General features: G+C 57.2%; 1 protein-coding gene and 1 pseudogene across 1 annotated transcript; both read left to right on the top strand.

The window, feature by feature from the left end:
* Positions 1-11,831: 11,831 nt before the first annotated feature.
* Positions 11,832-13,744, top strand: LOC126935866 (uncharacterized; annotated as a pseudogene).
* Positions 13,745-13,757: 13 nt separating this feature from the next.
* Positions 13,758-22,259, top strand: RNH1 (ribonuclease/angiogenin inhibitor 1). Its single transcript, XM_050757893.1, has 9 exons — positions 13,758-13,892; positions 15,541-15,711; positions 16,188-16,358; positions 16,963-17,133; positions 17,212-17,382; positions 17,519-17,689; positions 18,003-18,173; positions 21,720-21,890; positions 21,995-22,259. The coding sequence occupies exons 1-9, from the start codon at positions 13,807-13,809 to the stop codon at positions 22,080-22,082; spliced, it is 1,371 nt and encodes a 456-aa protein (XP_050613850.1). The 5' UTR covers positions 13,758-13,806; the 3' UTR covers positions 22,083-22,259.
* Positions 22,260-22,998: the final 739 nt, after the last annotated feature.

Here is a 22,998-nt window from a genome sequence, read left to right as displayed (position 1 = left end):
GCAGACTGCATGAGCTCAGGAGACCAGCCTGGGCAACATGGTGAAACCCTGTCTCTACCAAAAATACAAAAAATTAGCCGGGTGTGGGGGTGCGCACCTGTCCCAGCTACTAGGGAGGCAGAGGTGGGAGGATTGCTTCAGCCTGGGAGGCAGAGGTTGCTGTGAGCCGAGATCATGTTACTGCACTCTAGACTGGGCAACAAAGCAAGACCTCATCTCAAAAATAAAATAAAATGGCTGGGGGCGGTGGCTCACACCTGTAATCCCAGCACTTTGGGAGGCCAAGGTGGACGGATCACCTAAGGCCAGGAGTTCGAGACCAGCCTGGCCAACACGGTGAAACCCCATCTCTACTAAAAACACAAAAAAATCAGCCGGGCGTGGTGGTACGTGCTTGTAGCCCCAGCTACTTGGGAGGCTGAGATAGGAGAATCGCTTGAACCTGGGAGGTGGAGGTTGCAGTGAGCCAAGATGGCGCCACTGCACTCCAGCCTGGGCAAGAGAGTGAGACTCTGTCTCAAAAATAAATATATAAATAAAAATTAAAAAATAAAATAAAAACGAAGATACTGATAAAAAGTGCCATCCATCATCTGAGGCTTGAGGAAGTTGGGATCTCTTTGCTGGTGAAAGGTCTTGTTCGTGGCTGTTGACTCATCAGGGTGGTGGTGGCTGAAGGCTGGGGTGGCTGTGGCAATTTCTTTCTCTTTTTTTTTGAGATGGAGTTTCGCTCTTATGCCCAGGCTGGAGTTCAATGGCGCGATCTTGGCTCACTGCAACCTCTGCCTCCTGGGTTTAAGTGATTCTCCACCACGGCCGGCCGGCAATTTCTTAAAATAAGACAATAAAGGTGGCCATATTGAGCCTGTTCCTCTCACAAAAGATTTCTCTGTAGCATGTGATGCTGTTTGGAAGCATTTTGTCCACAGCAGACCTTCTTTCACAAGTGGAAAATCCTCTCGAACCCTATCGCTGCTGTACCAGCGAAGTTTATGGAATATTGTAAATCCTTTGTTATCTCAGCAGTGTTTAGAGCATCTTCACCAGGAGCAGATTCCATCTCAAGAAAGCACTTTTCCAGGGCGCAGTGGCTCACATCTGTAATCCCAGCACCTTGGGACACCGAGGCGGGCGGTGGGCAGATCACTTGAGGCCAGGAGTTCGAGACCAGCCTCACCAACATGGTGAAACCCTGTCTCTACTACAAATACAAAAATTAGCCGGGCATGGTGGCACGTGCCTGTAGTCCCAGCTCCTCGGGTGGCTGAGGCAGAATTGCTTGAACCCGGGAGGCGGAGGTTGTAGTGAGCTGAGATTGCACCACTGCACTCCAGCCTGCGTGATATTCAACCTGGAAGGGCAGAGCGAGACTGTCTCAAAAGAAAAACAAAACAAAACAGCTTGAAGCGGCAGGGTTACAGCTCCATGATGGCCCCTGCAGGCCCATAGGCAGAGTGTGCTGAGAGCAGCAGCTCAGGGCAGTTACCTTGCCCAGCTAGTTTTTTGTATTTTTTTTTTTTAGTAGAGTCGGGGTTTCACCATGTTAGCCACATTTATACCCACTTTTAATTTCATGCAGATTAAGGGGCGGCTCAGGCAAAAGTTTCTAGGGAAGGGGTAGTAACTCCCACCACGCCTGGCCTGTTTTCTTTCACTTCCAGCTTGCCCTTGAATTGTTTCCTGGGCAAAGCCAGGAGCCCTCGAGAGGCTCAGCCTCACTGTGGGTCTTGCCTGGCCTCCATCAACTAGAAGGCCACGTAGCATTGAGTTAATCGACCATTACTTTAAATGGCATGGATACCACTCACACAGTATTGAGAAAAGGAAGTCAGATACAAAAGAGAATATGCAATATAATTCCATTTATATAAAGTTCAAAATAGGCAAAGTTAGTATGAGGAATATAGAGGCTAGAAGACTGGTGATTTTAAAGTTCCGGGCCTTTGTACACGCTGTTCTATCTACCTAGGGTGCTGTTTCCTCGCACCATGTAAATGCAAACATACAGATCAAGTTACCTCCTGGCTGGGCGCGGTGGCTCAGTGTCATCCCAGCACTGCGGGAGGCCGAGGCAGGCAGATCACCTGAGGTCAGGAGTTTGAGACCAGCCTGGCCAACATGGCGAAACCCCATCTCTACTAAAAATACAAAAAATTAGCCAAGTGTGGTAGTGGGCACCTGTAATCCCAGCTACTCAGGAGGCTGAGGCAGGAGAATTGCTTGAACTGGGATGCGGAGGTTGCGGTGAGCTGAGATTGTGCCACTGCATTTCAGCCTGGGTGACAGAGTGAGACTTCGTCTAAAAAAAAAAAAGGGGCCAGGCACAGTGGCTCACACCTGTACACCTGTAATCCCAGCACTTTGGGAGGCCAAGGCAGATGGATCACGAGGTCAGGAGATCGAGACCATCCTGGCTAACACGGTGAAACCTCGTCTCTACTAAAAATACAAAAACAAAATTAGCCAGGCCTATAAATGGGCGCCTGTAGCCTCGGAGGATAAGAAGGGAAAATGGCATGAACCGGGGAAGCAGAGCTTGCAGTGAGCCGAGATTGCACCACTGCACTCCAGCCTGGGCGACAGAGCTAGACTCCGTCTCAAAAGCAAAAACAAACAAAAAGGCTGGGCTTGGTGGCTCACGCCTATAATCCCAGCACTTTGGGAGGCCAGGGCGGGCAGATCATGATGTCAAGAGATTGAGACCAGCCTGACCAACATGGTGAAACCCTGTCTCTACTAAAAATACAAAAATTAGCTGGGTGTGGTGGCACGCACCTGTAGTCTCAGCTACTGGGAGGCTGAGGTGGGAGAATCACTTGAGCCCGGGAGGCGGAGGTTTCAGTGAGCAGAGATGGCACCACTGCACTCCTGACTGGGTGACAGAGTAAGACTCCGTCTCAAAAAAAAAAAAAAAAAAAGGTCACCTCCTAACCTGAGTTAACTGATCAAGACCTCCCATGTTCTGCTGCTACACAGCTGTCCCCTCCAGCACCTTGTGTATGTGTGGGGGGGGACTGGCTGGTGTTTTGAATATCTTCGGGTTCCCGGAGGTTAGCTCAGTGTTTGACAGGGCCCTGTAGGAGTGGCTAATTCTCACCGCATCTCCACGCAGGAGGGAAGGAGAGGGTCATGCCTGGGCCCTGAGAAGGCGTCGTGTATCTGAGGCCCCCACATCAGCACAGATCTCTTGAGGCATACATCGTACTGCTCACTGGTCTGCTTTCTGTCTGACTGAAACTGGTGGCTTAAGCCAAGACCTTCTCACTTGCAGTGAGGAGCCCTTATGGGGCAAAGATTTCCCCTCAGCCTGCTCTGTCATGAGCTCCTTCTGCTAAGCAGCAGAACTTAGCCCATGAATCAGAGGTACCCTACACTCCAAACCTTACGAGCAGTCCAGTCACCAAAATTCAGCTGGTCATTCACCGCCAGTGTAAGTTAAAGAAAAACTACCCACTACGTAACCACTCAGATACGACCCTGTAACAGCCACCAATCAAGCTGAATTCTCAAATATTTGCTACTTCATCCTCAATGTTTTTTTTTTTTTTTTTTTTTTGAGGCAGAGTCTCGCTCTGTTGCCCAGGCTGGAGTGCAGTGGCGCGATCTCGGCTCACTGCAAGCTCCGCCTCCCGGGTTCACGCCATTCTCCTGCCTCAGCCTCCTGAGCAGCTGGGACTACAGGCGCCTGCCACCACGCCCGGCTAATTTTTTGTATTTTTAGTAGAGACAGGGTTTCACCGTGTTAGCCAGGATGGTCTCGATCTCCTGACCTTGTGATCCGCCTGCCTCGGCCTCCCAAAGTGCTGGGATTACAGGCGTGAGCCACCGCGCCCAGCCTTTTTTTTCTTTTTTTTGAGATGGAGTCTCGCTTTGTCACCCAGGCCGGAGTGCAGTGGCAGGATCTCAGCTCACTGCAAGCTCCGCCTTCTGGGTTCATGCCATTCTCCTGCCTCAGCCTCCCTAGTAGCTGGGATTACACGCATGTGCCACCACGCCCAACTAATTTTTGTATTTTAATAGAGATGGGGTTTTACCGTGTTAGCCAGGATGGTCTCGATCTCCTGACCTCATGATCACCTGCCTTGGCCTCCCAAAGTGCTGGGATTACAGGCATGAAACACTATGCCCGGCCAATGTTTTCCCATTTCACGTGTCGCTTGTGAAAGTCCAGCGTGTGCTACACTTACACTATGTGTGCTTTCTGTATATACCTCATAATTAAAAAGGCATTTTTAGACAAACGTATTATTTATTTATTTATTTAGGGACACAGTCTCGCTCTGTCATCCAGGCTGGAGCGCAGTGGTGCAGTCTCGGCTCACTGCAGCCTCCACCTTCTGGGTTCAAGTGATTCTCCTGCCTCAGCCTCCTGAGTAGCTGGGATTACAGGTGCAGGTCACCATGACCGGCTCATTTTTTTGTATTATTATTACTACTTTTTGAGACGGAGTTTTGCTCTTTGTTGCCCAGGCTGGAGTGCAATGGCACGATCTCGGCTCACCAGAACCTCCGCCTCCTGGGATCAAGCGATTCTCGTGCCTGTCTCCCGAGTAGCTGAGATTATAGGCAAGTACCACCACACCCAGCTAATTTTTGTATTATTAGTAGAGACGGGGTTTCTTCACGTTGGTCAGGCTGATCTCAAACTCCCGACCGCAAATGATCTGCCTGCCTCAGCCTCCCAATATGCGGGGATTACAGGTGTGAGCCACAGCGCCCAGTCATTTTTTTGTATTTTTAGTAGAGATGGGGTTTCACCATGTTGGCCAGGCTGGTCTTGAACTCCTGACCTTAAATGATCCGCCTGCCTCGGCCTCCCAGTGTGCTGGGATTACAGGCGTGAGCCACCGCGCCTGGCCTGGATATTTTTATAGAAGTAGAATAGGCCGGGCGCGGTGGCTCACGCCTGTAATCCCAGCACTTTGGGAGGCCGAGGCGGGCGGATCACGAGATCAGGAGATCGAGACCACGGTGAAACCCCGTCTCTACTAAAAATACAAAAAATTAGCCGGGTGAGGTGGCGGGCGCCTGTAGTCCCAGCTACTCGAGAGGCTGAGGCGGGAGAATGGCGTAAACCCGGGAGGCGGAGCTTGCAGTGAGCTGAGATCCGGCCACTGCACTCCAGCCTGGGCGACAGAGCGAGACTCCGTCTCAAAAAAAAAAAGAAGTATAACAGGCACAGGACTCTCCAACCAAAGTCACGCTGGAGCATCTCTCCCCGGGGTCTGACTGAGGCCTTCAGCACCAAGGTGCTTTCTCAAGAATGGGGGTCTCCTGCCTCAGCCTGTCCCTGGATTCCCTTTCACGGGGAATGTGAAAGCTCCCTCTTTAAGCTAACGTGTAGCCTGGTGGGGCTGGATATGTGAGGGAGGGGCAGGTGAAGAAGGAAAGGGTAGCATCCCTCAGCCCTGTGTGGCACAGGATCAGGAGGAAAGGCACATTCGCGTCAGCCAGGACCCAGCAGAAGCGACCAAGAGTGGTCAGCTCTGGGGTGGTATATAAAACTGGGGGTGGGAATACGTCCATATACTCCTAATTTCACACTGGGTGAACTGGGTAAGTTAAAAAACAAGATAAAGACATAACTAGGTGAGCCAAGTAAGTTCAAAAATAAAAATGAAGTCCGGGCACGGTGGCTCACGCCTGTAATCCTAGCACTTTGGGAGGCAGAGGCGAGCGAATCACAAGGTCAGGAGATTGAGACCATTCTGGCTAACACGGTGAAACCCTGTCTCTACTAAAAATACAAAAAGTTAGCCGGGCATGGTGGCGGGCACCTGTAGTACCAGCTGCTCGGCAGGCTGAGGCAGGAGAATGGCATGAACCCGGGAGGCGGAGCTTGCAGTGAGCCAAGATGGCGCTACTGTACTCCAGCCTGGGAAACAAAGCAAGACTCCGTCTCAAAAAATAAATAAATAAAATAAAATAAAAATAAATAAAAATGAAGACATACCTTTCAGGGGCTGTGGCCGCACTGTCCAGGAGGGAGGCCCAGCCACAGACACCGTGCTGGCCGCACACTCAGCACCTATACATACCTGGGCACCTTCCCCACAGGATGTCACAAAAGGAAGCCCAAACAGCCACTTTAAACATTTCCTTCACTCTTATGAGAATTGCCAGGAACAAATCTAAGAGGTCATGGCATAGAAAAGAATGAAATGAAACCAGAACATTTTAGCAGCTTTCGCAAAGATGTCATTCTTGAAGTGGTCAAGAGAACCAGTCCAGGAGTCAGGCTGGAGGCATCCTTCCAGCTTCTTGTCATGAATTTTAAACCTCACATCCAGACTCCAAAGCTTAGAGGGTTAAAGAATCAGCTACTGGTCACCAAGCTCACGTGTGCAGGATGAGGGTCACGGCCAGGTTGGCTGCCTTCCGGCCCTGAGCTTTCTTGGGGGGGTGTGTGTGTGTGAACCACCTTCTTTTTTTGTGAGACAGTTTCTTTTTTTTTCTTTTTTGAGACGGAGTTTCGCTCTTGTTGCCCAGGCTGGAGTGCAGTGGCATGATCTTGGCTCACTGCAACCTCTGCCTCCTGGGTTCAAGTGATTCTCCTGCCTCAGCCTCCCCAGTAGCTGGGATTACAGGCAAGCACCACCATGCCTGGCTAATTTTTTGTATTTTTAATAGAGATGGGGTTTTGTCATGCTAGCCAAGCTGGTCTTGAACTCCTGACCTCAGGTGATCTCCCTGCCTTGGCTTCCCAAAGTGCTGCAAAGTGCTGGGATTACAGGTATGAGCCACTGTGCCCGGCCAGAGTTCCATCTTGTTGCCCAGGCTGGAGTACAATGGTGTGGTCTAGCCTCAGTGCAACTCTGCCTCTCGTGTTCAAGCGATTCTCCTGCCTCAGCCTCCCGAATAGCTGGGATTACAGGTGCCCGCCACCACGCCTGGCTAATTTTTGTATTTTTAGTAAAGACAGGTTTTTACCATGTTGGCCAGGTTGGTCTTGAACTCCTGACCTCAGGTGATCCACCCTCCTCAGCCTCCCAAAGTGTTGGGATTACAGATGTGAGCCACTGCGCCCGACCAGAACCACCTTCTTTAAAGATGATCAAGCCGGGTACAGTGGCTCCTGCCAGTAATTCCAGCGCTATGGGAGGCTGAAGCAGGAGGATCACTTGAGCCCAATTCAAGACCAGCCTGGGCAACACAGGGAGACCTCTTCTCTACATAAAACAAAACAATTAGCCAGGCGTGCTGGCGCCCCAGCTACTTGGGAGGCTGAGGCGGGAGGATCGCTGGAGTCCGAGAGGTGGAGGCTGCAGTGAGCTGGGATCGCGCCACTGCAGTGCAGCCTAAGCAGCGGAGTAAGACCTTGTCTGGAAAATAAATACATAATAAAGGCAGTCAGAGAAGAGGTTTAGCAAATTGCTAAAGAACAAATCTGACGTACCGTCAGTTTCCTTGCAATCTTCATCTGCCAAAATGTCAATTTTGTGAACTGCGGACTAGTCAAAAACCTAAAGTAAACCCACTTTTGTGGAGGTGGGGTCGCTTTGCGTTTCCCAGGCTAGTCTGGAACTCGGCCCGCGCCCCTCAGTACCGGGGCTCCGGGCGGCGCTCGGGTGTCTTGACCGCAGAATGGACGCGGGAGCAGCTGGGTCCGCGATGAGAACACTCGGGAAGGGCCGCAGCTCTGCAGGCCTTGCGGGCTGGGGTCCCACGAAACAAATGCGCAGCCAATGGCCGGGACGGGCAGCGTGGATCACCGGGCCGTGGCTCCCTCGAGGGTCGCGATCTCGGCGCAAAGGAGCCCCTCTACCAAGGTCGCCTAGAGGCGCGACCCCGACATGCGGAGCCGCCCCAGGGGGGCTTCTCCCGGGTCCCTCCTGTCCCGAGGCCGCCGCTTTCTCCGGGGGCCGCGCTCCGCGCCCCAGCAAGGCCCGACCCGCGCCTGCGACTCCGCCTCCACGGCGCTGCCGCTCCGGGTCTGGCCGCCTCCTCCGAGGATTCTGAGGAATCGCCGAGAAGTGTCTGCCAGTGCGAGGCCACAGCACGGGCCCGCCAGGCCCCGCCCCCAGCACCAAGCCCCGCCTACTAGGGAGACCCCGTCCCCATGAGACCCTCTCGCCCCCGCATCGAGCCTCGCCCCACGAGCCCCGCCCCTGCGCCGACTGTACTTCGCCAAGCCCCGCCCCCGAGCCGAGCCCCGCCCTCTAGTCCCCGCCCCCGCATCGAGACTGCGCCCATCAGGCCCCGCCCCTGCCCCGAGCCCCGCCCAGTAGTCCCCGCCCCCGCACCTGACCGCGCCCACTAGCCGGCTCCAACACGCCCGCGCCGCTGACTCTGGCGGCTGGAGGTGTCGACACATTCAACCCGTTCTGCTGGCTCGAGAAGGAAGTCGGCCATCTCGCTCTGGGTCTCCAGGCCCGCGACCGTCCGCCAGTCGTCCCGAGGTCAGTAGCTCCAGCGGTGCGTCAGCCTGTAGCCAGGCCTCGCCCACGCCGGCCTCGGTCGGGCTTTCGGAAGACGCGCGCCTAGCGCTACTGAGGCCCCTGCTGCGCGGGCGAGTGGCGCGCTCCCGCGGCGGGGCGGGGTCGGGCGGGGCAGGGGTCTGGGGCCGGCAAGGTTGCGCTGGGCAGATGCGCCGCCCGGCGGATGTGGCGCTCCCTGAAGACGTCATCGCGCCGCGAGCTCCCCTTTGGGGCGCGCCGGAAGTCCCTGCGCGGGGCGGGGGGCGGTGCTGCGCCTACTTAGGTCGTTCTCGCGTGGCCGTCATGCCCCCTAGTGCCTTAGATTCCAGCGAGCTACGCAAGCAATCTTGGTCCAGCCGAGCTTTCTTCCCCAAATCACGTAACCCTTGACCTTATTCCCCCAAAGAACCGGCCTCCCGGGAAGGACCGCTCTGGCGGAGAAGACTCGAACGGCTCCCACCGCCGGGCGTTGGGGGAAAGGTGGGCGGTCTCGGTCGTGCGAGGTCGGGGAGGGAGGGTCCTTCGCCCTCCATTGCGGAGCCTCGCTCTGGGACCACCGGGAGACCGGACGCCGGGCCGCGAAGCTACCGCCTGGGGCTGCGGGGAGGAGAGCGACAGAACTGGAACGGCTCTTAGGGGCCGGCGTCAGGGCTGTCCCCAGGGTTGGCGGAAATGATGAAGGGGCCCCAGGCACATCGTGTTATTGGGCGAGGTTCCAGCCAAGGTGCCCACGCGCCTCGGGGGAAACCAGAGGATTTCTGCACCCTTTCCCGAGGACAGTTGGGTAGTGTTTCAGAACGGCCTTAGAACCAGGCAAGGCCCCTTTCTAGGATGGTGGAAAGCCTAAAGATATGAAAACAGTCTCAAGTGTCGTCTTAGCGATTGGTCGAGTAAACCGAATACGAGCGGGAGACTGCACACGATATTGCCGTTAAGAGTTACATTGGGGCCGGGCGTAGTGGCTCACCCCTGTAATCCCAGGATTTTGGGAGTGCGAGGTGGGCGGATCACCTGAAGTCAGGAGTTCAGGAACAGCCTGGCCAACGTGGTGAAACCCCGTCTCTACTAAAAATACAAAATTAGCCGGGCGTGGTGGCAGGCGCCTGTAATCCCAGCTACTTGGGAGGTTGAGGTAGGAGAATCGCTTGAACTCAGGAGGCGGAGGTTGCAGTGAGCCGAGATGATGCCACTGCACTCCAGCCTGGGTGACAAGAGTGAAACTCCGTCTCAGAAAAAAAAAAAAGGTTACATTTGGCTGGATGCGCTGGTGCAGCCTGTAATCCCAGCACTTAGGGAGGCCAAGGCGGGCGGATCTCTTGAGCCCGGGAGTTTGCGACCAGCCTGGCCAACATAGTGAGACCCCCGTCTCTACAAAAAAATGGAAAAAATTAGCCAGTTGTGGTAGTGAACGCCTGTAGTCCCAGCTACTTGGGACGCTGAGGCAGGAGGATGGCTTGAGCCCTGGAGGAGGAGGCTGCAGTGAGCTATTGTCTCATCCCTGCTATAACAAATTTGCCATAGATAGGTTGTTTTATAGGCCTGAAGCTCAGAAGCCCAAAGTGAGTTTTAGGAGGTTAAAATCAAGGTGTTGGCAAGGGTAGTTGCTTCTGGAGGTTCCCAAGGAGAATCTGCTTTTCCAACTTCTAGAGGCCATCTTCTTCCATCTTCAAAACCTGCTGTCTCTGCATAAGAACCCTCACGATAATATGCCGGCCGCCCAGATACCCCAGGATAGCCTTCACATCTCAATATTCCTAATATTTGCAAAGTCCCTTTTGCCACGTAAGGTAACACCACAGGTTTGAAGATTCGGATGTTGACATCTTTCAGGGCCATTCTTATTTTTAAAAAGGTACTGTTGATAATAATAGTTAAAATGTAAAATATTTGAAGGGATTAATTCGGAACCAAAAATGAGTGACTGCGGCCGGTGGAGATCCTGGGAACATGTGTCCAAGGTGGTTGGGGCAGCTTGATTTTATACGTTTTAGAGAGATATGAGGCATCAATGAAATACATTTAAGATATACATTGGTGGGCCGGGCGCGGTGGCTCAAGCCTGTAATCCCAGCACTTTGGGAGGCCGAGACGGGTGGATCACAAGGTCAGGAGATCGAGACCATCTTGGCTAACACGGTGAAACCCCGTCTCTACTAAAAAATACAAAAAACTAGCCGGGCGAGGTGGCAGGCGCCTGTAGTCCCAGCTACTCGGGAGGCTGAGGCAGGAGAATGGCGTAAACCCGGGAGGCAGAGCTTGCAGTGAGCTGAGATCCGGCCACTGCACTCCAGCCTGGGTGACAGAGCGAGACTCCATCTCAAAAAAAAAAAAAAAAAAAAAAAAAAAGATATACATTGGTTTTGGCCGGATCTCAGCTCACTGCAAGTTCCGCCTCCTGGGTTCATGCCATTCTCCTGCCTCAGCCTCCCGAGTAGCTGGGACTACAAGCGGCCGCCACCTCGCCCGGCTAGTTTTTTTTTTTTGGTATTTTTTAGTAGAGACGGGGTTTCAGCGTGTTAGCCAGGATGGTCTCTATCTCCTGACCTCGTGATCCACCCGTCTCGGCCTCCCAAAGTGCTGGGATTACAGGCTTGAGCCACCGCACCCGGCCAGAACTCTTGACTGATAGAAACGGAGGGTGTGTCCAAAGTTTTCAGGAGGGCCCAGCGGCTCTCCAAAACCTCTCCTCACAGCCTCGCCCATTTCGCGTCAGCCACAACAAATCATCGTCAATCTGTTCCATCATCTCCAGTCTGGGTATCTCAGGTTTGCTTTCTTTTAGTGTTTGGGGAATTCTTGGAATCCGGCCTGTTTGTGGGAGGAGGCAGGGGCTGCCAGAGCTGGAGGGATGGTCTGGGGGAAGGCGGGTGCAGGCGCCGGTTCCGGGAGATTAAGTGGAAAGGCTGGTTGGGGGCAGACGGTGGGAAACGGGATGCGGACGTCAGGCTTCACCCCCAACCGAGGGGGGAGTGGGGAAGCTGGGGTAGTAACTGGAATGAGGCCCGGGGACTGAGCTGGGCACGCTGGAGGCTCCGCCCGCCCCCGCCTGGGCGGAAGGAGCGCGAAGCGGCTCGGGCCTTGGGTCTGCGGCGGCGGCGCCGGGTGAGCGGGCGCGGGCGGGGGCAGAGAAGCAGGGGAGACCCCCTCCGTGTTTTTCTGAGGTTCCCTCCCAGCCCTTTAGTATGCGGCAGGGTGTCCAGAACTAGCGGGTTCGAGGAACTCGACGCGGGCGGGGGTCCCAGGGACCGGGAACGTTTGCACGTCGCCTGAGCGTGGCCCGTGTCTCCCTAGAGGGTGGCCCTGCGCCCCTCGGAGGTCGCCGTGTCCACGTCCCCATCACGTCGGAACCGAAGGACCTGAATTGGCCTCCGAACGGCCCCTCCCGTGTGGCTCCCCGGGGCGGGGGGGCTCAGGCCTTGGGCGCTGCGGAGACCTCCCGCCCTAAGGTTGGGAAGGTCTGGTTTCCGGATAAGGGACCGTTAGGGCCGCTGTTCAGACCCCTGCCTTGACCAAAGCAGGCTGCTGGCTGGTGGTGGCGGGTTCCTGAGTGTGCTTTAGCCCTGGCTGTGTAGGGAGCCAGGGCCTCCTCCAGTCACAGAGAAGGGCATTTACACCCGCATTTTCATGGGGTTCTCAGTGGGATCTGTGACCCACAGAGGTTCAGAAGGGCCTTCCTGGGATACAGCAGGGTCTGGCCAAGCCTGAGGGGTGGGGACGGGGCCACTCCCACAGCCCTAGTTCCAGATGGTCACAGGAGCGCTGGCCTCCCTGAGCCCCCACCAAGCTTTCCCAGGAGGAGGACACCCTGGGGCCACCTTTCATCTGGCTATGGAGGACACAGGAGTGTCGGGCTGGATGTGCGGAGCATGTGCAGCCTGGGCAGCTGCCTGAGGCTCTCCTTCCACCCCCCCTGCCGTCCACAGCACCTCCCGATGACTAGATTCTGGAGTCAGAGTTTGGGTGACCACACCCTGGTCGGTTTTGCTCACATGCTTCGGGTCGGGTGGATTCAGTTCCTCCGCGTGGGGCCATGGGGTGTCACCGCCCTTTACCACTGTCCTTGCAGGCCTGGTTCCCAGGCGTGTGGACCCGAGCCCAGCCTTGCCTCTTTCCTCCTGGTTGGTACCAGGGGCCTCTTCCCTCCACTCATCCGGAGTGGACCAGCCGCCTCTGAACCAGCCCCGGGAAGAGGAGTGCCTGGCACACAGACTCAGGCAGCTGGGGGTGTCGGGGCACCAGGAGCCTCTCGAGCGGTCCTGTTGGCCGTCTTTCTGAAGGGCAGCTGGGGTTGCGTCATTTCCTGGAGTGGATCCTGCCAGCTCCCTGGGGCTTTTGGATGAGAGCCTCTCCCCAGCCCTGCCCGCCCTTCCCCTCAGTGTAGCATCAGGGCTGCTGCTTCCAGGGAGGCCTCCTGGCCGTCGAGCCTCCTCTCCAGGTTCCTGCCCTGCTGTAGTCCCCAGGCCAGTGCTTGGCAGGTGCTCAGGGAATGTATCCACCTACCGAGGTTTGGGGTGGCTGTCTCTGCCTGACCACTTCCCTTCCCCAGGCCCCTGGCAGGTACCTGAGCTGTGCTCGCAGGGCTTCGGGAACCTCCTTCCATATTCAGGGCCTGTGCCTGGGGAGGTTTCAGGATGTGGCAGCCGTGCCCGTCCCAGGCTGACTCTCCCAGCTTGCCTGGCAGTCTGGCCTCTGGGCTGGTGTGCCGTGGGACAGGGGATGTGCCCTGGCCTGGTGCAGAGTCCCCAGCCCCAGAAGGGGGCCATGGAAGCTGGCACCCCAAGTGACTGCACCACCTGCTCTGTCTTGCTTGGGACACTGGCCGGGTCCAGGATCCTGGCATCCTGAGAGGTCTCTGGCTTTGTGGGCAGCCTGCCTGGCCCGCCCAGTCCTCCTGTCCTCAGAGTGAGACACAGGCCAAGTGCACAGACTCCCTTGCTCCCCTGCGGGGGCCTCCAGGCTCACAGACCACCCCACCCTACCCTGTCCTTGCCCAGGCAAATGAGAGGCATGGGTTTCCTGGACTGCTGCTGTCCCGCCCTCTATAAGGCAGGAGGAGGTGCCCACAGAGGCTGGGTGGCGACAGCCAGGTGGTGGGCTGGCATCTGTGTTCCCAAGCTCTGCTGCCCATGGTGGCCTTTCTGGGGGTGGGTGCTGGTCCCTGCCCCCCTGCCCCACTCCCGACGGCTGCTCCAGAGACGAAGGTGGGGAAGGTGCTGAAGAGGAAGTGTTTGCTCCGGGAGAGGCTGCGGCTCCTCCTGAAACATCAGCCCTGTGGGTCCTGTTTGGACTTTTCTCGTTTGCAGAATCTCCGGCCCGTGAAACTGTGAGGGGATCTGGCCAAGACGTTCTCTTCCTTCTGCCTCCCACCCAGCCGCTCTTCACCTCCACCATGAGCCTGGACATCCAGTGTGAGCAGCTGAGTGACGCTAGGTGGGCCGAGCTCCTCCCCCTGCTCCAGCAGTGCCAAGTGGTCAGGTACACTTGCCCTCGGGGTGGCCTTGGGGTGCTGGCAGGGGCAGGCTCGCGGGTGGCGGCGTCCTCTGAAGGGTGCACTGCTCTGGAATGCCTTGTTTATGGACGTGAAGTATGAATTCTGTGCAGCTTCCACGTGCATGAAATGTGATTCTTGTGCTTCTCGTCGACCATTTAGAAATGTAAAGCCCATTCCAGGCTCATGCAGTGTGGGCCGGCACTGGCCAGTGGGTCTCTGGCTCTGGTGTCTCTGCGCGTCTCCCTCCCTTGCAGACACGAGGGCAGGACACAGCTGGGGTCCCCTCCGTGAGCCTCCGTGGGGCGCTGCCTGTCCCTGCCAAGCTGGGGGCTGGGAGTCCTTGGCCCTCGAGGTCCTCACAACCCCAGTGGCTTCACAAGCAGGACATGAGTGCCTGGGTGGGTCTCATCTTGTCTCTTTCTAGCTGGTTATTTGAAGTAGTGTCAGGTTTGCGGAGGGTTATGAGGACTGTACGGGGCTCCCTGGTGGGGTGGTCCTGTGTACCTGCGGACGCTAGCTCTGGCCCAGCACCTCCAGGCAGAGTCTGCTTTTCCATCCTGCCCTTTTCTTCTTCCTGACTGGTCCAGGATTGCGTGGCCCTCAGTCCTCCGTCTCCTTAGCCCTCTCCACGTCTGTGACTGTCCCCTCATCTCTCTGGTTCTGGTGGTCTGAGGGTCTGGCCGTGCTCCTGTAGGACGTCCTCTCTTGGGGCTTGTCTGATGGTTTCTCATGGTTGAAGTCCCGCATTTTTGGCAAGAATCCTCTTCACTGTGACGCCACTGCCTTTCCTCCTGTGACCGATCAGTGCCTTCGAGAGATACTTTAAATTCTTTTTGTTTTTAGAGACAGGGCCTCACTCTGTCACCCAAGCTGGAGTGGTTCCATCACGGCTCCATCATGGCTCATGAAACCTCGACCTCCTGGGCTCAAGCAGTCCTCCTGCCTCAGCATCCCGAGTAGCTGGGATTACAGGCACCTGCCACCACGCCCGGCTACTTTTTGTATTTTTAGTAGAGACGGATTTCACCATGTTGGCCAGGCTGGTCTCGAACTCCTGACCTCAGGTGACGCCCACCTTGGCCTCCCAAAGTGCTGGGATTGCAGGTGTGAGCCACCGCGCCCGGTCTGAATTTTGTAATTTCTTTCTTTCCTCCACATTGATCAATTGTCATTCTTTTGTGAGCAAGACCTGGTTTTTTTCCTAGCTGTATTTATTCAGTTATTCATTTAATCAGGAAGGACTGGAGTATGTGTATTTGTCATGTTAGAAGCTGGTGTCACTGTGTATTTGCTCCGGTGTCTGAACTACCTGCTGCGTCCTGTTCCAGGCAGTTCCCGTAGGTGTTACCTCAGACAGGTTTGATTTTTTTCCCTAGAGACAGACCAGGAGCTTTTGTGCTTCGTGCCTCAGGGTTGGAGGTGAGGAGCACGTGAAGCCTCAGGCACACGTCTGCATACGTGCAAGCATCTTAAAACTTTCACAGAACAGTTCCCCTCTTTTTTGTTTCATTTCTGCAACGTCCTGTGTGACTTGCCGTGCTGTCTTCTGGGCCCGCTGATGGGTTGTAATCTGCGCGTGGGGTAGTGGAGGAGCCTGAGCGTGGCCCGCATGACCCTGGGGTCTGGTTGCAGGCTGGACGACTGTGGCCTCACAGAGGCACGGTGCGGCGACATCAGCTCGGCACTCCGAGTCAACCCTGCACTGACAGAACTCAGCCTGCGCAGCAATGAGCTGGGTGATGCCGGCGTGCACTGTGTGCTCCAGGGCCTGCAGAGCCCCTCCTGCAAGATCCAGAAGCTGAGGTGAGGTGGGGCCTGGCACTGCCTCTGGCCTGGTGTGGCCTGTTTTGGTAGCCCAGCAGCAGGGGACAAAGCTGCCAGGGGCTCATGGGCAGCTGTGGGTGGGCAGGCGGTGGCAGCGGGCATTTCCAGCATCAGCCAGAGGCACACAGGCCTGGTGGCCTCACGGCGGGGGGACAGGGCCCCTCCTGCCTTGTCCCAGCCCCTGCGCCCAAGGTCTGGGCCCACCCGCCATCCCTGGCCTTCCAGCATCACCACAGGACCCCTGCTGAAGGGTGTGTCTGCAGACAAGGTTTCCCTGAGCCGAGCCACACGTGTGCCCTCCTTCACTCGGCCTGGAGACCCCAGAGCCCTGTCCAGGGAAGGAGCAGTACAGACCTACCGCCTGCAGAGCGCCGCTCCGGGCTCCAGGCTCTGGCAGGTGAAGGGTGTGGCAGTTTGGCTCAGGGGAGCCCTGCTGACGGCCAGGTATGTTCCAGCCTCCAGAACTGCTACCTGACGGGGGCCGGCTGCGGGGTCCTGTCCGGCACGCTACGCTCCCTGCCCACGCTGCAGGAGCTGCACCTCAGCGACAACCTCTTGGGGGATGCGGGACTGCAGCTGCTCTGCGAGGGACTCCTGGACCCCCAGTGCCGCCTGGAAAAGCTGCAGTGAGTGTGTCCCCTGCCCCGGGACCCATGCTCTCCACTGCCTGTCCCCCAGCCAGCCCCCTATATAGCACATCGCCTGCCAGGAGCCGTGAGGAGGGACTCAGGTCACAGGGTCCTTGTGGTGCTCTCCCCTCTCCATGATGCTGGGACTGGGGGGATCTGTCGTCGCCCTCCCTCCCCCTCCAGTTGCCCTTTGCAAGGCACAGCTGCCCCAGGACCTGACAGTGGGAACAGACCTGGCCGTGAGTCCGGCTCCACTCACCACTTCAGTGTGTGTGGGGGGCCCGGCCACTGTGAGTTGACCACGGCCTGGCACGTGCAGGCGGCCCTGCCCTCCAGAGGCTGGTTTCTTTGTCCTGGGCCTGGTTGGGCCCCGAGGTCTGAGGTCGGGGAGGGGGTGAGGGGTTTCCGGAAGGAATGCCGGTGTCCACAGAGGCCTGGGCCTCTGGATGAGTCTGGGGGGGCCCTCAGCACTGCCACCTGATGCCTAGGCAGGAGAAGGCTGAGGGAGAGATGAGACACCAGCACCCCCCCTGCACTCCCTGGCATCACACCCTTGGCTGGTGCACATTCCTGTGTGGTGCTAAGCTCGGCTACCCCCCAGGCTTGAGTATTGCAACCTCTCGGCTGCCAGCTGCGAGCCCCTGGCCTCCGTGCTCAGGGCCAAGCCGGACTTCAAGGAGCTCACGGTTAGCAACAACGACATCAATGAGGCCGGCGTCCGTGTGCTGTGCCAGGGCCTGAAGGATTCCCCCTGCCAGCTGGAGGCGCTCAAGTAGGCCCTGGGCCTTGGGGAGGTGCGGGGTGTGGGCCGGGGGTCCCATGCTGCTTCACGCGTGACCTGCGTCCCCAGGCTGGAGAGCTGTGGTATCACGTCAAACAACTGCCGGGACCTGTGCAGCATCGTGGCCTCCAAGGCCTCGCTGCGGGAGCTGGCCCTGGGCAGCAACAAGCTGGGTGATGTGGGCATTGCAGAGCTGTGCCCAGGGCTGCTCCACCCCAGCTCCAGCCTCAGGACCCTGTGGTGAGTCACCTCCCCGAGGCCGCCTTCCTGGAGGGTCAGGGACCACGGGCCGTCCTCAGCCCTCCCCCACCCGCTGGGCGCACCTCAGGCCATGAGATGGCGCTGAGGAAAGTCTGGGGGGGTCCATGTCCTGCAGGATCTGGGAGTGTGGCATCACCGCCAAGGGCTGCGCGGATCTGTGCCGTGTCCTCAGGACCAAGGAGAGCCTGAAGGAGCTCAGCCTGGCCGGCAACGAGCTGGGGGACGAGGGTGCCCGGCTGCTGTGTGAGACGCTGCTGGAGCCCGGCTGCCAGCTGGAGTCACTGTGGTGAGTGTGGCTGTCGGGGCAGGGCCCTGTCGCCCAAGAGAGGGCCAGGGTCACCAAGGAGACCAGGGGAGGAGTGAGCGACTCCAGTGGAGGTGCTGGGCTCAGCTCTGGCGTTCAGAATGCATGGGCCAGGGAGCAGCCTGTGGTTTGATAGTAACGGTGCTTGGGGCTGAGGACCAGGTGCAGGTGCCCACACCTCAGGAGGCTCTCAGATGTTTTTGCTCAGGTCCATGTGGGGCTTTCAGGAGAAGGGCCAGTTGCAATTGTGGGCCAGCCTGGTCCGCTGCCAGGCCTCAGTCCTGTCCGTCCACAGGGTGAAGTCCTGCAGCTTCACAGCCGCCTGCTGCTCCCACTTCAGCTCGGTGCTGACCCAGAATAAGTTTCTCCTGGAGCTGCAGATAAGCAACAACAGGCTGGGGGACGCGGGCGTGCAGGAACTCTGCAAGGGCTTGGGCCAGCCCGGCTCCGTGCTGCGGGTGCTCTGGTGAGTGTGAGAGGGACACGAGTACACATATTTGGGAGGTCATGTGCACGTGTGTGAGCACATGGGCGAGTGAGCACAAGTGTCTGTGTGAGCACGAGTGTCCGTGTGTGCGAGCACATGGGTGAGAGTGAGCGCAAGTGTCCGTGTGTGAGCACATGTGGGTGTGAGCACGAGTGTGTGAGCATGAGTGTGCACATCGGTGAGGCGTATGTGAGCACGTGTGTGTGAGCATGAGTGTGAGCATGGGTGTCTGTGAGCACATGGGCAAGAGAGCACAAGTGTCCATGTGATCATGTGTGAGCACGAGTGTCCATGAATGTGAGCATGTGTGAGCCCGAGTGTCCGTGTGTGTGAGCACATGGGCGAGAATGAGCAGTGTCTGTGAGTGTGAGCACAGTGTGAGCATGTGTGTCTGTGAAATCACATGGGTGAGAGTGAGCCCGAGTGTGAGCACAAATGTCCGTTTGTGTGAGCACATGGGCGAGAGTGAGCATGAGTGTCCGTGTGTGAGTACATGGGTGAGCACGAGTATCCGTGTGAGCACGTGTGAGCACGAGTGTCCGTGTGTGAGCACATGGGTGAGAGCACTAGTGTGTATGAGTGTGTCTGAGCACATGGGCGAGAGTGAGCGAGTGTACGTGTGAGCACGAGCGAGAGTGAGCACGTGTCTGTGTGAGCATGTGAGCATGAGTGTCCGTGTGTGTGAGCACGAGCCAGAGGAGTGTCCGTGTGGGAATGTATGAGCACAACTGTGTGAGCACATGGGCAAGAGTGAGCACAAGTGTTCGTATGTGTGAGCACGAGTGTCCATGTGTGAGAACGTGTGGGCATGACTGCCCGTGTGTGTGAACACATGGGCGAGAGCCACGTGTCCGTGTGTGTGAGCACGAGAGTGAGCACATGGGTGAGAGCACGAGTGAGCACGTGAGCATGAGTGTGTGAGCACAAGCGAGTATGAGCACAAGTGTCCATGCGATCACGTGTGAGCATGATTGAGCACATGGGTGAGAGTGAGCATGAGTGTCCGTGTGTGAGAACATGAGTGAGCACGACTCCGTGTGTGTGAGCATGAGTGTCCGTGTATGAGCACATGGGTGAGAGCATGTGTGTGAACACGTGTGAGCACGAGCACGAGCGAGAGTGAGCATACATGTCTGGGAGCATGTGAGCATGATTGAGCACATGGGTGAAGAGTGAGCACGAGTGTCCATGTGAGCACGTGTAAGCATGATTGTGTCAGCACATGGGTGAGAGTGAGCATGAGTGTCCGTGTGTGAGAACATGAGTGTGAGCACGACTGTCCATGTGGGAGCACATGGGCAAGAGTGAGCACGTGTCTGTGAGCATGAGTGTGTATGAGCACAGCAAGAATGAGCACACAGGCAAGAGTGAGCGTGCGTGTCTGTGTGTGAGAACATGAGTGTGAGCACGACTGTCCATGTGTGGGAGCACATGGGTGAGAGTGAGCATTAGTGTGTGAGAGCACGTGTCAGCACGAGTGTGCGTGTGCATGAGTACATGGGTGAGAGCGAGCATGCATGTTCATGTGCTGGGCAAGGCAGGGTGGTGGCACCACTTTGAGTTCTCTCTTTAGCTTTGAAAGAGGTCATAGTTCATGAAACCTGAGAGCTTTATGCGGCTCTAGCCTCCCTGGCCACCCTGTGGTCCATCTTCCTGGAAGCCCCGCCCACCTTCCTCCCGCCGGGAACCCTGCCCAGGTCAGGATGTCTTTCCGGGTCAGGATGTCTTTCCGGATTTCCTCCCTTTGTTGAAGGACGTTTTCTTGCAGCTTCCTGAGAAATGTTTCTGCAGAAGGTAATTTTTGGAGGCCTTGTGCCCCTGCTCTGCCCTTGGATCATTTAGCTGGGTATAGCGTGTGCCACTGTGCCCAGCTTTTTTTTTTTTTTGAGACAGTCTTGCTCTGTCGCCCAGGCTGGAGTGCAGTGGCACGATCTGGGCTCACTGCAAGCTCCGCCTCCCGGGTTCACGCCATTCTCGTCTCAGCCTCCCGAGTAGCTGGGACTAGAGGCGCCGCCACCTCGCCCGGCTAATTTTTTGCATTTTTAGTAGAGACAGGGTGTCACCATGTTAGCCAGGATGGTCTCGATCTCCTGACCCGTGATCCACCTGCCTTGGCCTCCCAAAGAGCTGGGATTACAGGAGTGAGCCACCATGCCCGGCCTAATTTTTTTATTTTTAGTAGAGATGGGGTTTCACCATGTTGGGCAGGCTGGTCTTGAACTCCTGACCTCAAATGATCTGCCTGCCTCAGCCTCCCAAAGTGCTGGGATTACAGGCATGAGCCACTGTGATCTTGTGCGCATGATCTGCTTTTTCTCAGCAGTTTTTCCAGATTTCTTTGTCCATTGTGTTCGGGGTTCCATGTGCTTGGCTTTGATGTGGGTCTTGTTCTTTGACTGTGCTGGATACTTGGTTCTAAGAAAATATGCCTTTGCTGATTTTTTTCTCTCTTTTCTTCCCTTTCTCTTTGGTGTGCCCATGAGCCTGTCCTGATGTCTTGTGGACTGGCCCTCTAATTGTGCTCTCCAAATTTTCTTTCTCTTCGATGTTTTATTTTTGGGAGATGTTCTCATTTACCAGCCAGTCTACTGAATTTCCATCCTCAGTGTTTTGTCTTTTGTTTGCTATTTCCCGTGTGCCTCTTGCCAGGGGCTTTCCATGGGTGGCTGGTCATCCTGGGCTGGGCACCAGGTTCTGAGTGAGGCCTCGGAGCCCTGGACAGTGGGCCCTGCAGGCTAAGTCATGGCTATGTTTCCCGAGGGCTTCCTCCTGCTGGGGGATTTCCAGTTCCCTGCCAAGGGACACCATCCTGGCTGCCAGGACCTTGTGGGTGTTCCAGGTGTGGAGAGGAACCTTGGGTCCTGGTCACTGCAGACTGGTTCCCCCTGAGCCACCGCACAGGGTGGGGGTCCTGCAGCTTCTCTGGCCCCCACTTTGGAGAGGCCCAGCACAACTCCTTGGCCTTGCTGTCCGGCCTGTGGCGGCTCCACCCCGGGAAGTGGGTGTCGGGTCTTGTCTCCTCCCCCTCTTGTCTGGCCTGTACCCTCGTTACTCTCTGGAACCTCAAGTCTGTTGTCCACTCTGTGCCTTTCTTGGTGGTCTCCATACCCTCGTTTCCCCACAGCTGCCCCTCGGCCTCTGGCTGGCTTCTCCTCTGAAGCCCACCCCGAGGAGAGGCAAGGGGGTGGGTGTGGCTCTCTGGGTGGACGGCATCTCCCTCCTGTCCTTTCTCCTCCCTGCGGAAGGTCTCAGATGTCAGGCTGCCGTGCCCCACTTGTCTGTGTGGCCTTTGTCTGTGGTGGGGAACCTGCCCAGGGCCATAGAGGGACAGTGAGACAAGCTGCCAAGGCTGAGCCTTGGGGACGGCCCCACCTGAGGGTCCTGAGTTGCCGAGCACAGGTGTCCGTCGGTCCTTGGGCTTCGTGGCGTGGGCCTCCATCGCACCCCCCCAAGGCCCAGGCTGCTCGGCCGGTCATGTGGTGCCAGGCACGCCCCGCACCCTGACCCCCACCCTGCTCCACCCAGGCTTGGCGACTGTGATATGAGTGACAGCAGCTGCAGCAGCCTTGCCGCGACCCTGTTGGCCAACCATAGCCTGCGCGAGCTGGACCTCAGCAACAACTGCCTGGGGGACGCGGGCGTCCTGCAGCTGGTGGAGAGTGTCCGGCAGCCGGGCTGCCTCCTGGAGCAGCTGGTGTATGTGGACGCGTTGGGCGGGTGGTGTGGCCAGGTCTGCCCAGGGAGGAAGGCGGGGGTTGGGGAGGACACAGGCCCATGCCTCCCTTCTGGCCTCTGTGCAGCCTGTACGACATTTACTGGTCCGACGCGATGGAAGACCGGCTGCAGGCCCTGGAGGAGGAGAAGCCATCCCTGAGGGTCATCTCCTGAGGCGCTTCCTGCCGCTGCTCTCCCTGGACGACCGGCTTCGAGGCACCCCTGGGGCTGACCAGCCCCTGCCATGTCCTCGCCCTGCATATCCTAGGTTTGAAGAGAAACGCTCAGATCCGCTTATTTTTGCCAGTATATTTTGGACACTTTATAAACCATTAAAGCACTTTCTTGGCAGGAGGGGCTCTTGTCCTTCCTGGGGTCCCTGCGAGTTGTGCTGGCATCAGAGACACACCACCTCACGTGGCATGGGTTTCTCACTGCCTAAGGGACCTGCACCAGGGAAGCAGCCCAAGGCCTTGGCTGTGCTCAGCTGGGTCCTGTGAGCCGCACCCCACCCACACTGGGGAGCACAGGACAGGCCCTGCCTGGGGTGGGGGATGCCCCTTGGTTCTGCCTGTGCAGGGTGACGCCTGCTGGGAGCTGCCCGCAGGCCCAGCCACTCCCACAGCTTCCACCCTGGAGCCTCAGGAGCTCCCAGCACTGCCCAGTGCAGCCCGACCTGGGGTCCTGCCTGGAGCCCAGTTCTCGCCCCAGCTTTGTCTGCAGCTCTGTGTGGGACGGTGGGGCCCACCCTCAGGGGCAGCCCATCTTGCCCACGGGTGGGCAGCTGATCAAGGTGGGCCAGCCCGGGGTGCCCTGCCCTGCCAAGCCAAGAGGGGGGACGCTTGTCAGCTTTCAAAGGTCTGATGCTGAGTCAGCAACTACAAATTCATTGCAAAGAAGTTCCCTGGCAACCCCCTTTTTTGGACAAGTTCTCTCACTCATCCAGGTGGGAGTGCAGTGGTGCGATCTCGGCTCACTGCAGCCTCGACCTCCGGGACTCAAACCGTCCTCCCACCTCAGCCTCCCAGGTAGCTGGGACTACAGGCGTGCACCCCCACACCTGGCTAATTTTTGTATTTTTTGTAGAGAC

This window comes from Macaca thibetana, chromosome 14 (assembly GCF_024542745.1).
Source record: "Macaca thibetana thibetana isolate TM-01 chromosome 14, ASM2454274v1, whole genome shotgun sequence".
NCBI classification, from domain to species: domain Eukaryota; kingdom Metazoa; phylum Chordata; class Mammalia; order Primates; family Cercopithecidae; genus Macaca; species Macaca thibetana.
This window is presented reverse-complemented; position numbering and strand designations above follow the sequence as displayed.

Coding starts and splice junctions, on each gene's coding strand:
- RNH1 (XM_050757893.1), top strand. CDS start 13,807: ATGAGCCTGGACATCCAGTGTGAGCAGCTGAGTGACGCTAGGTGGGCC. Junction 16,359..16,962: donor TGCCGCCTGGAAAAGCTGCA/GTGAGTGTGTCC, acceptor GCTACCCCCCAG/GCTTGAGTATTGCAACCTCT. Junction 18,174..21,719: donor TCCGTGCTGCGGGTGCTCTG/GTGAGTGTGAGA, acceptor TGCTCCACCCAG/GCTTGGCGACTGTGATATGA.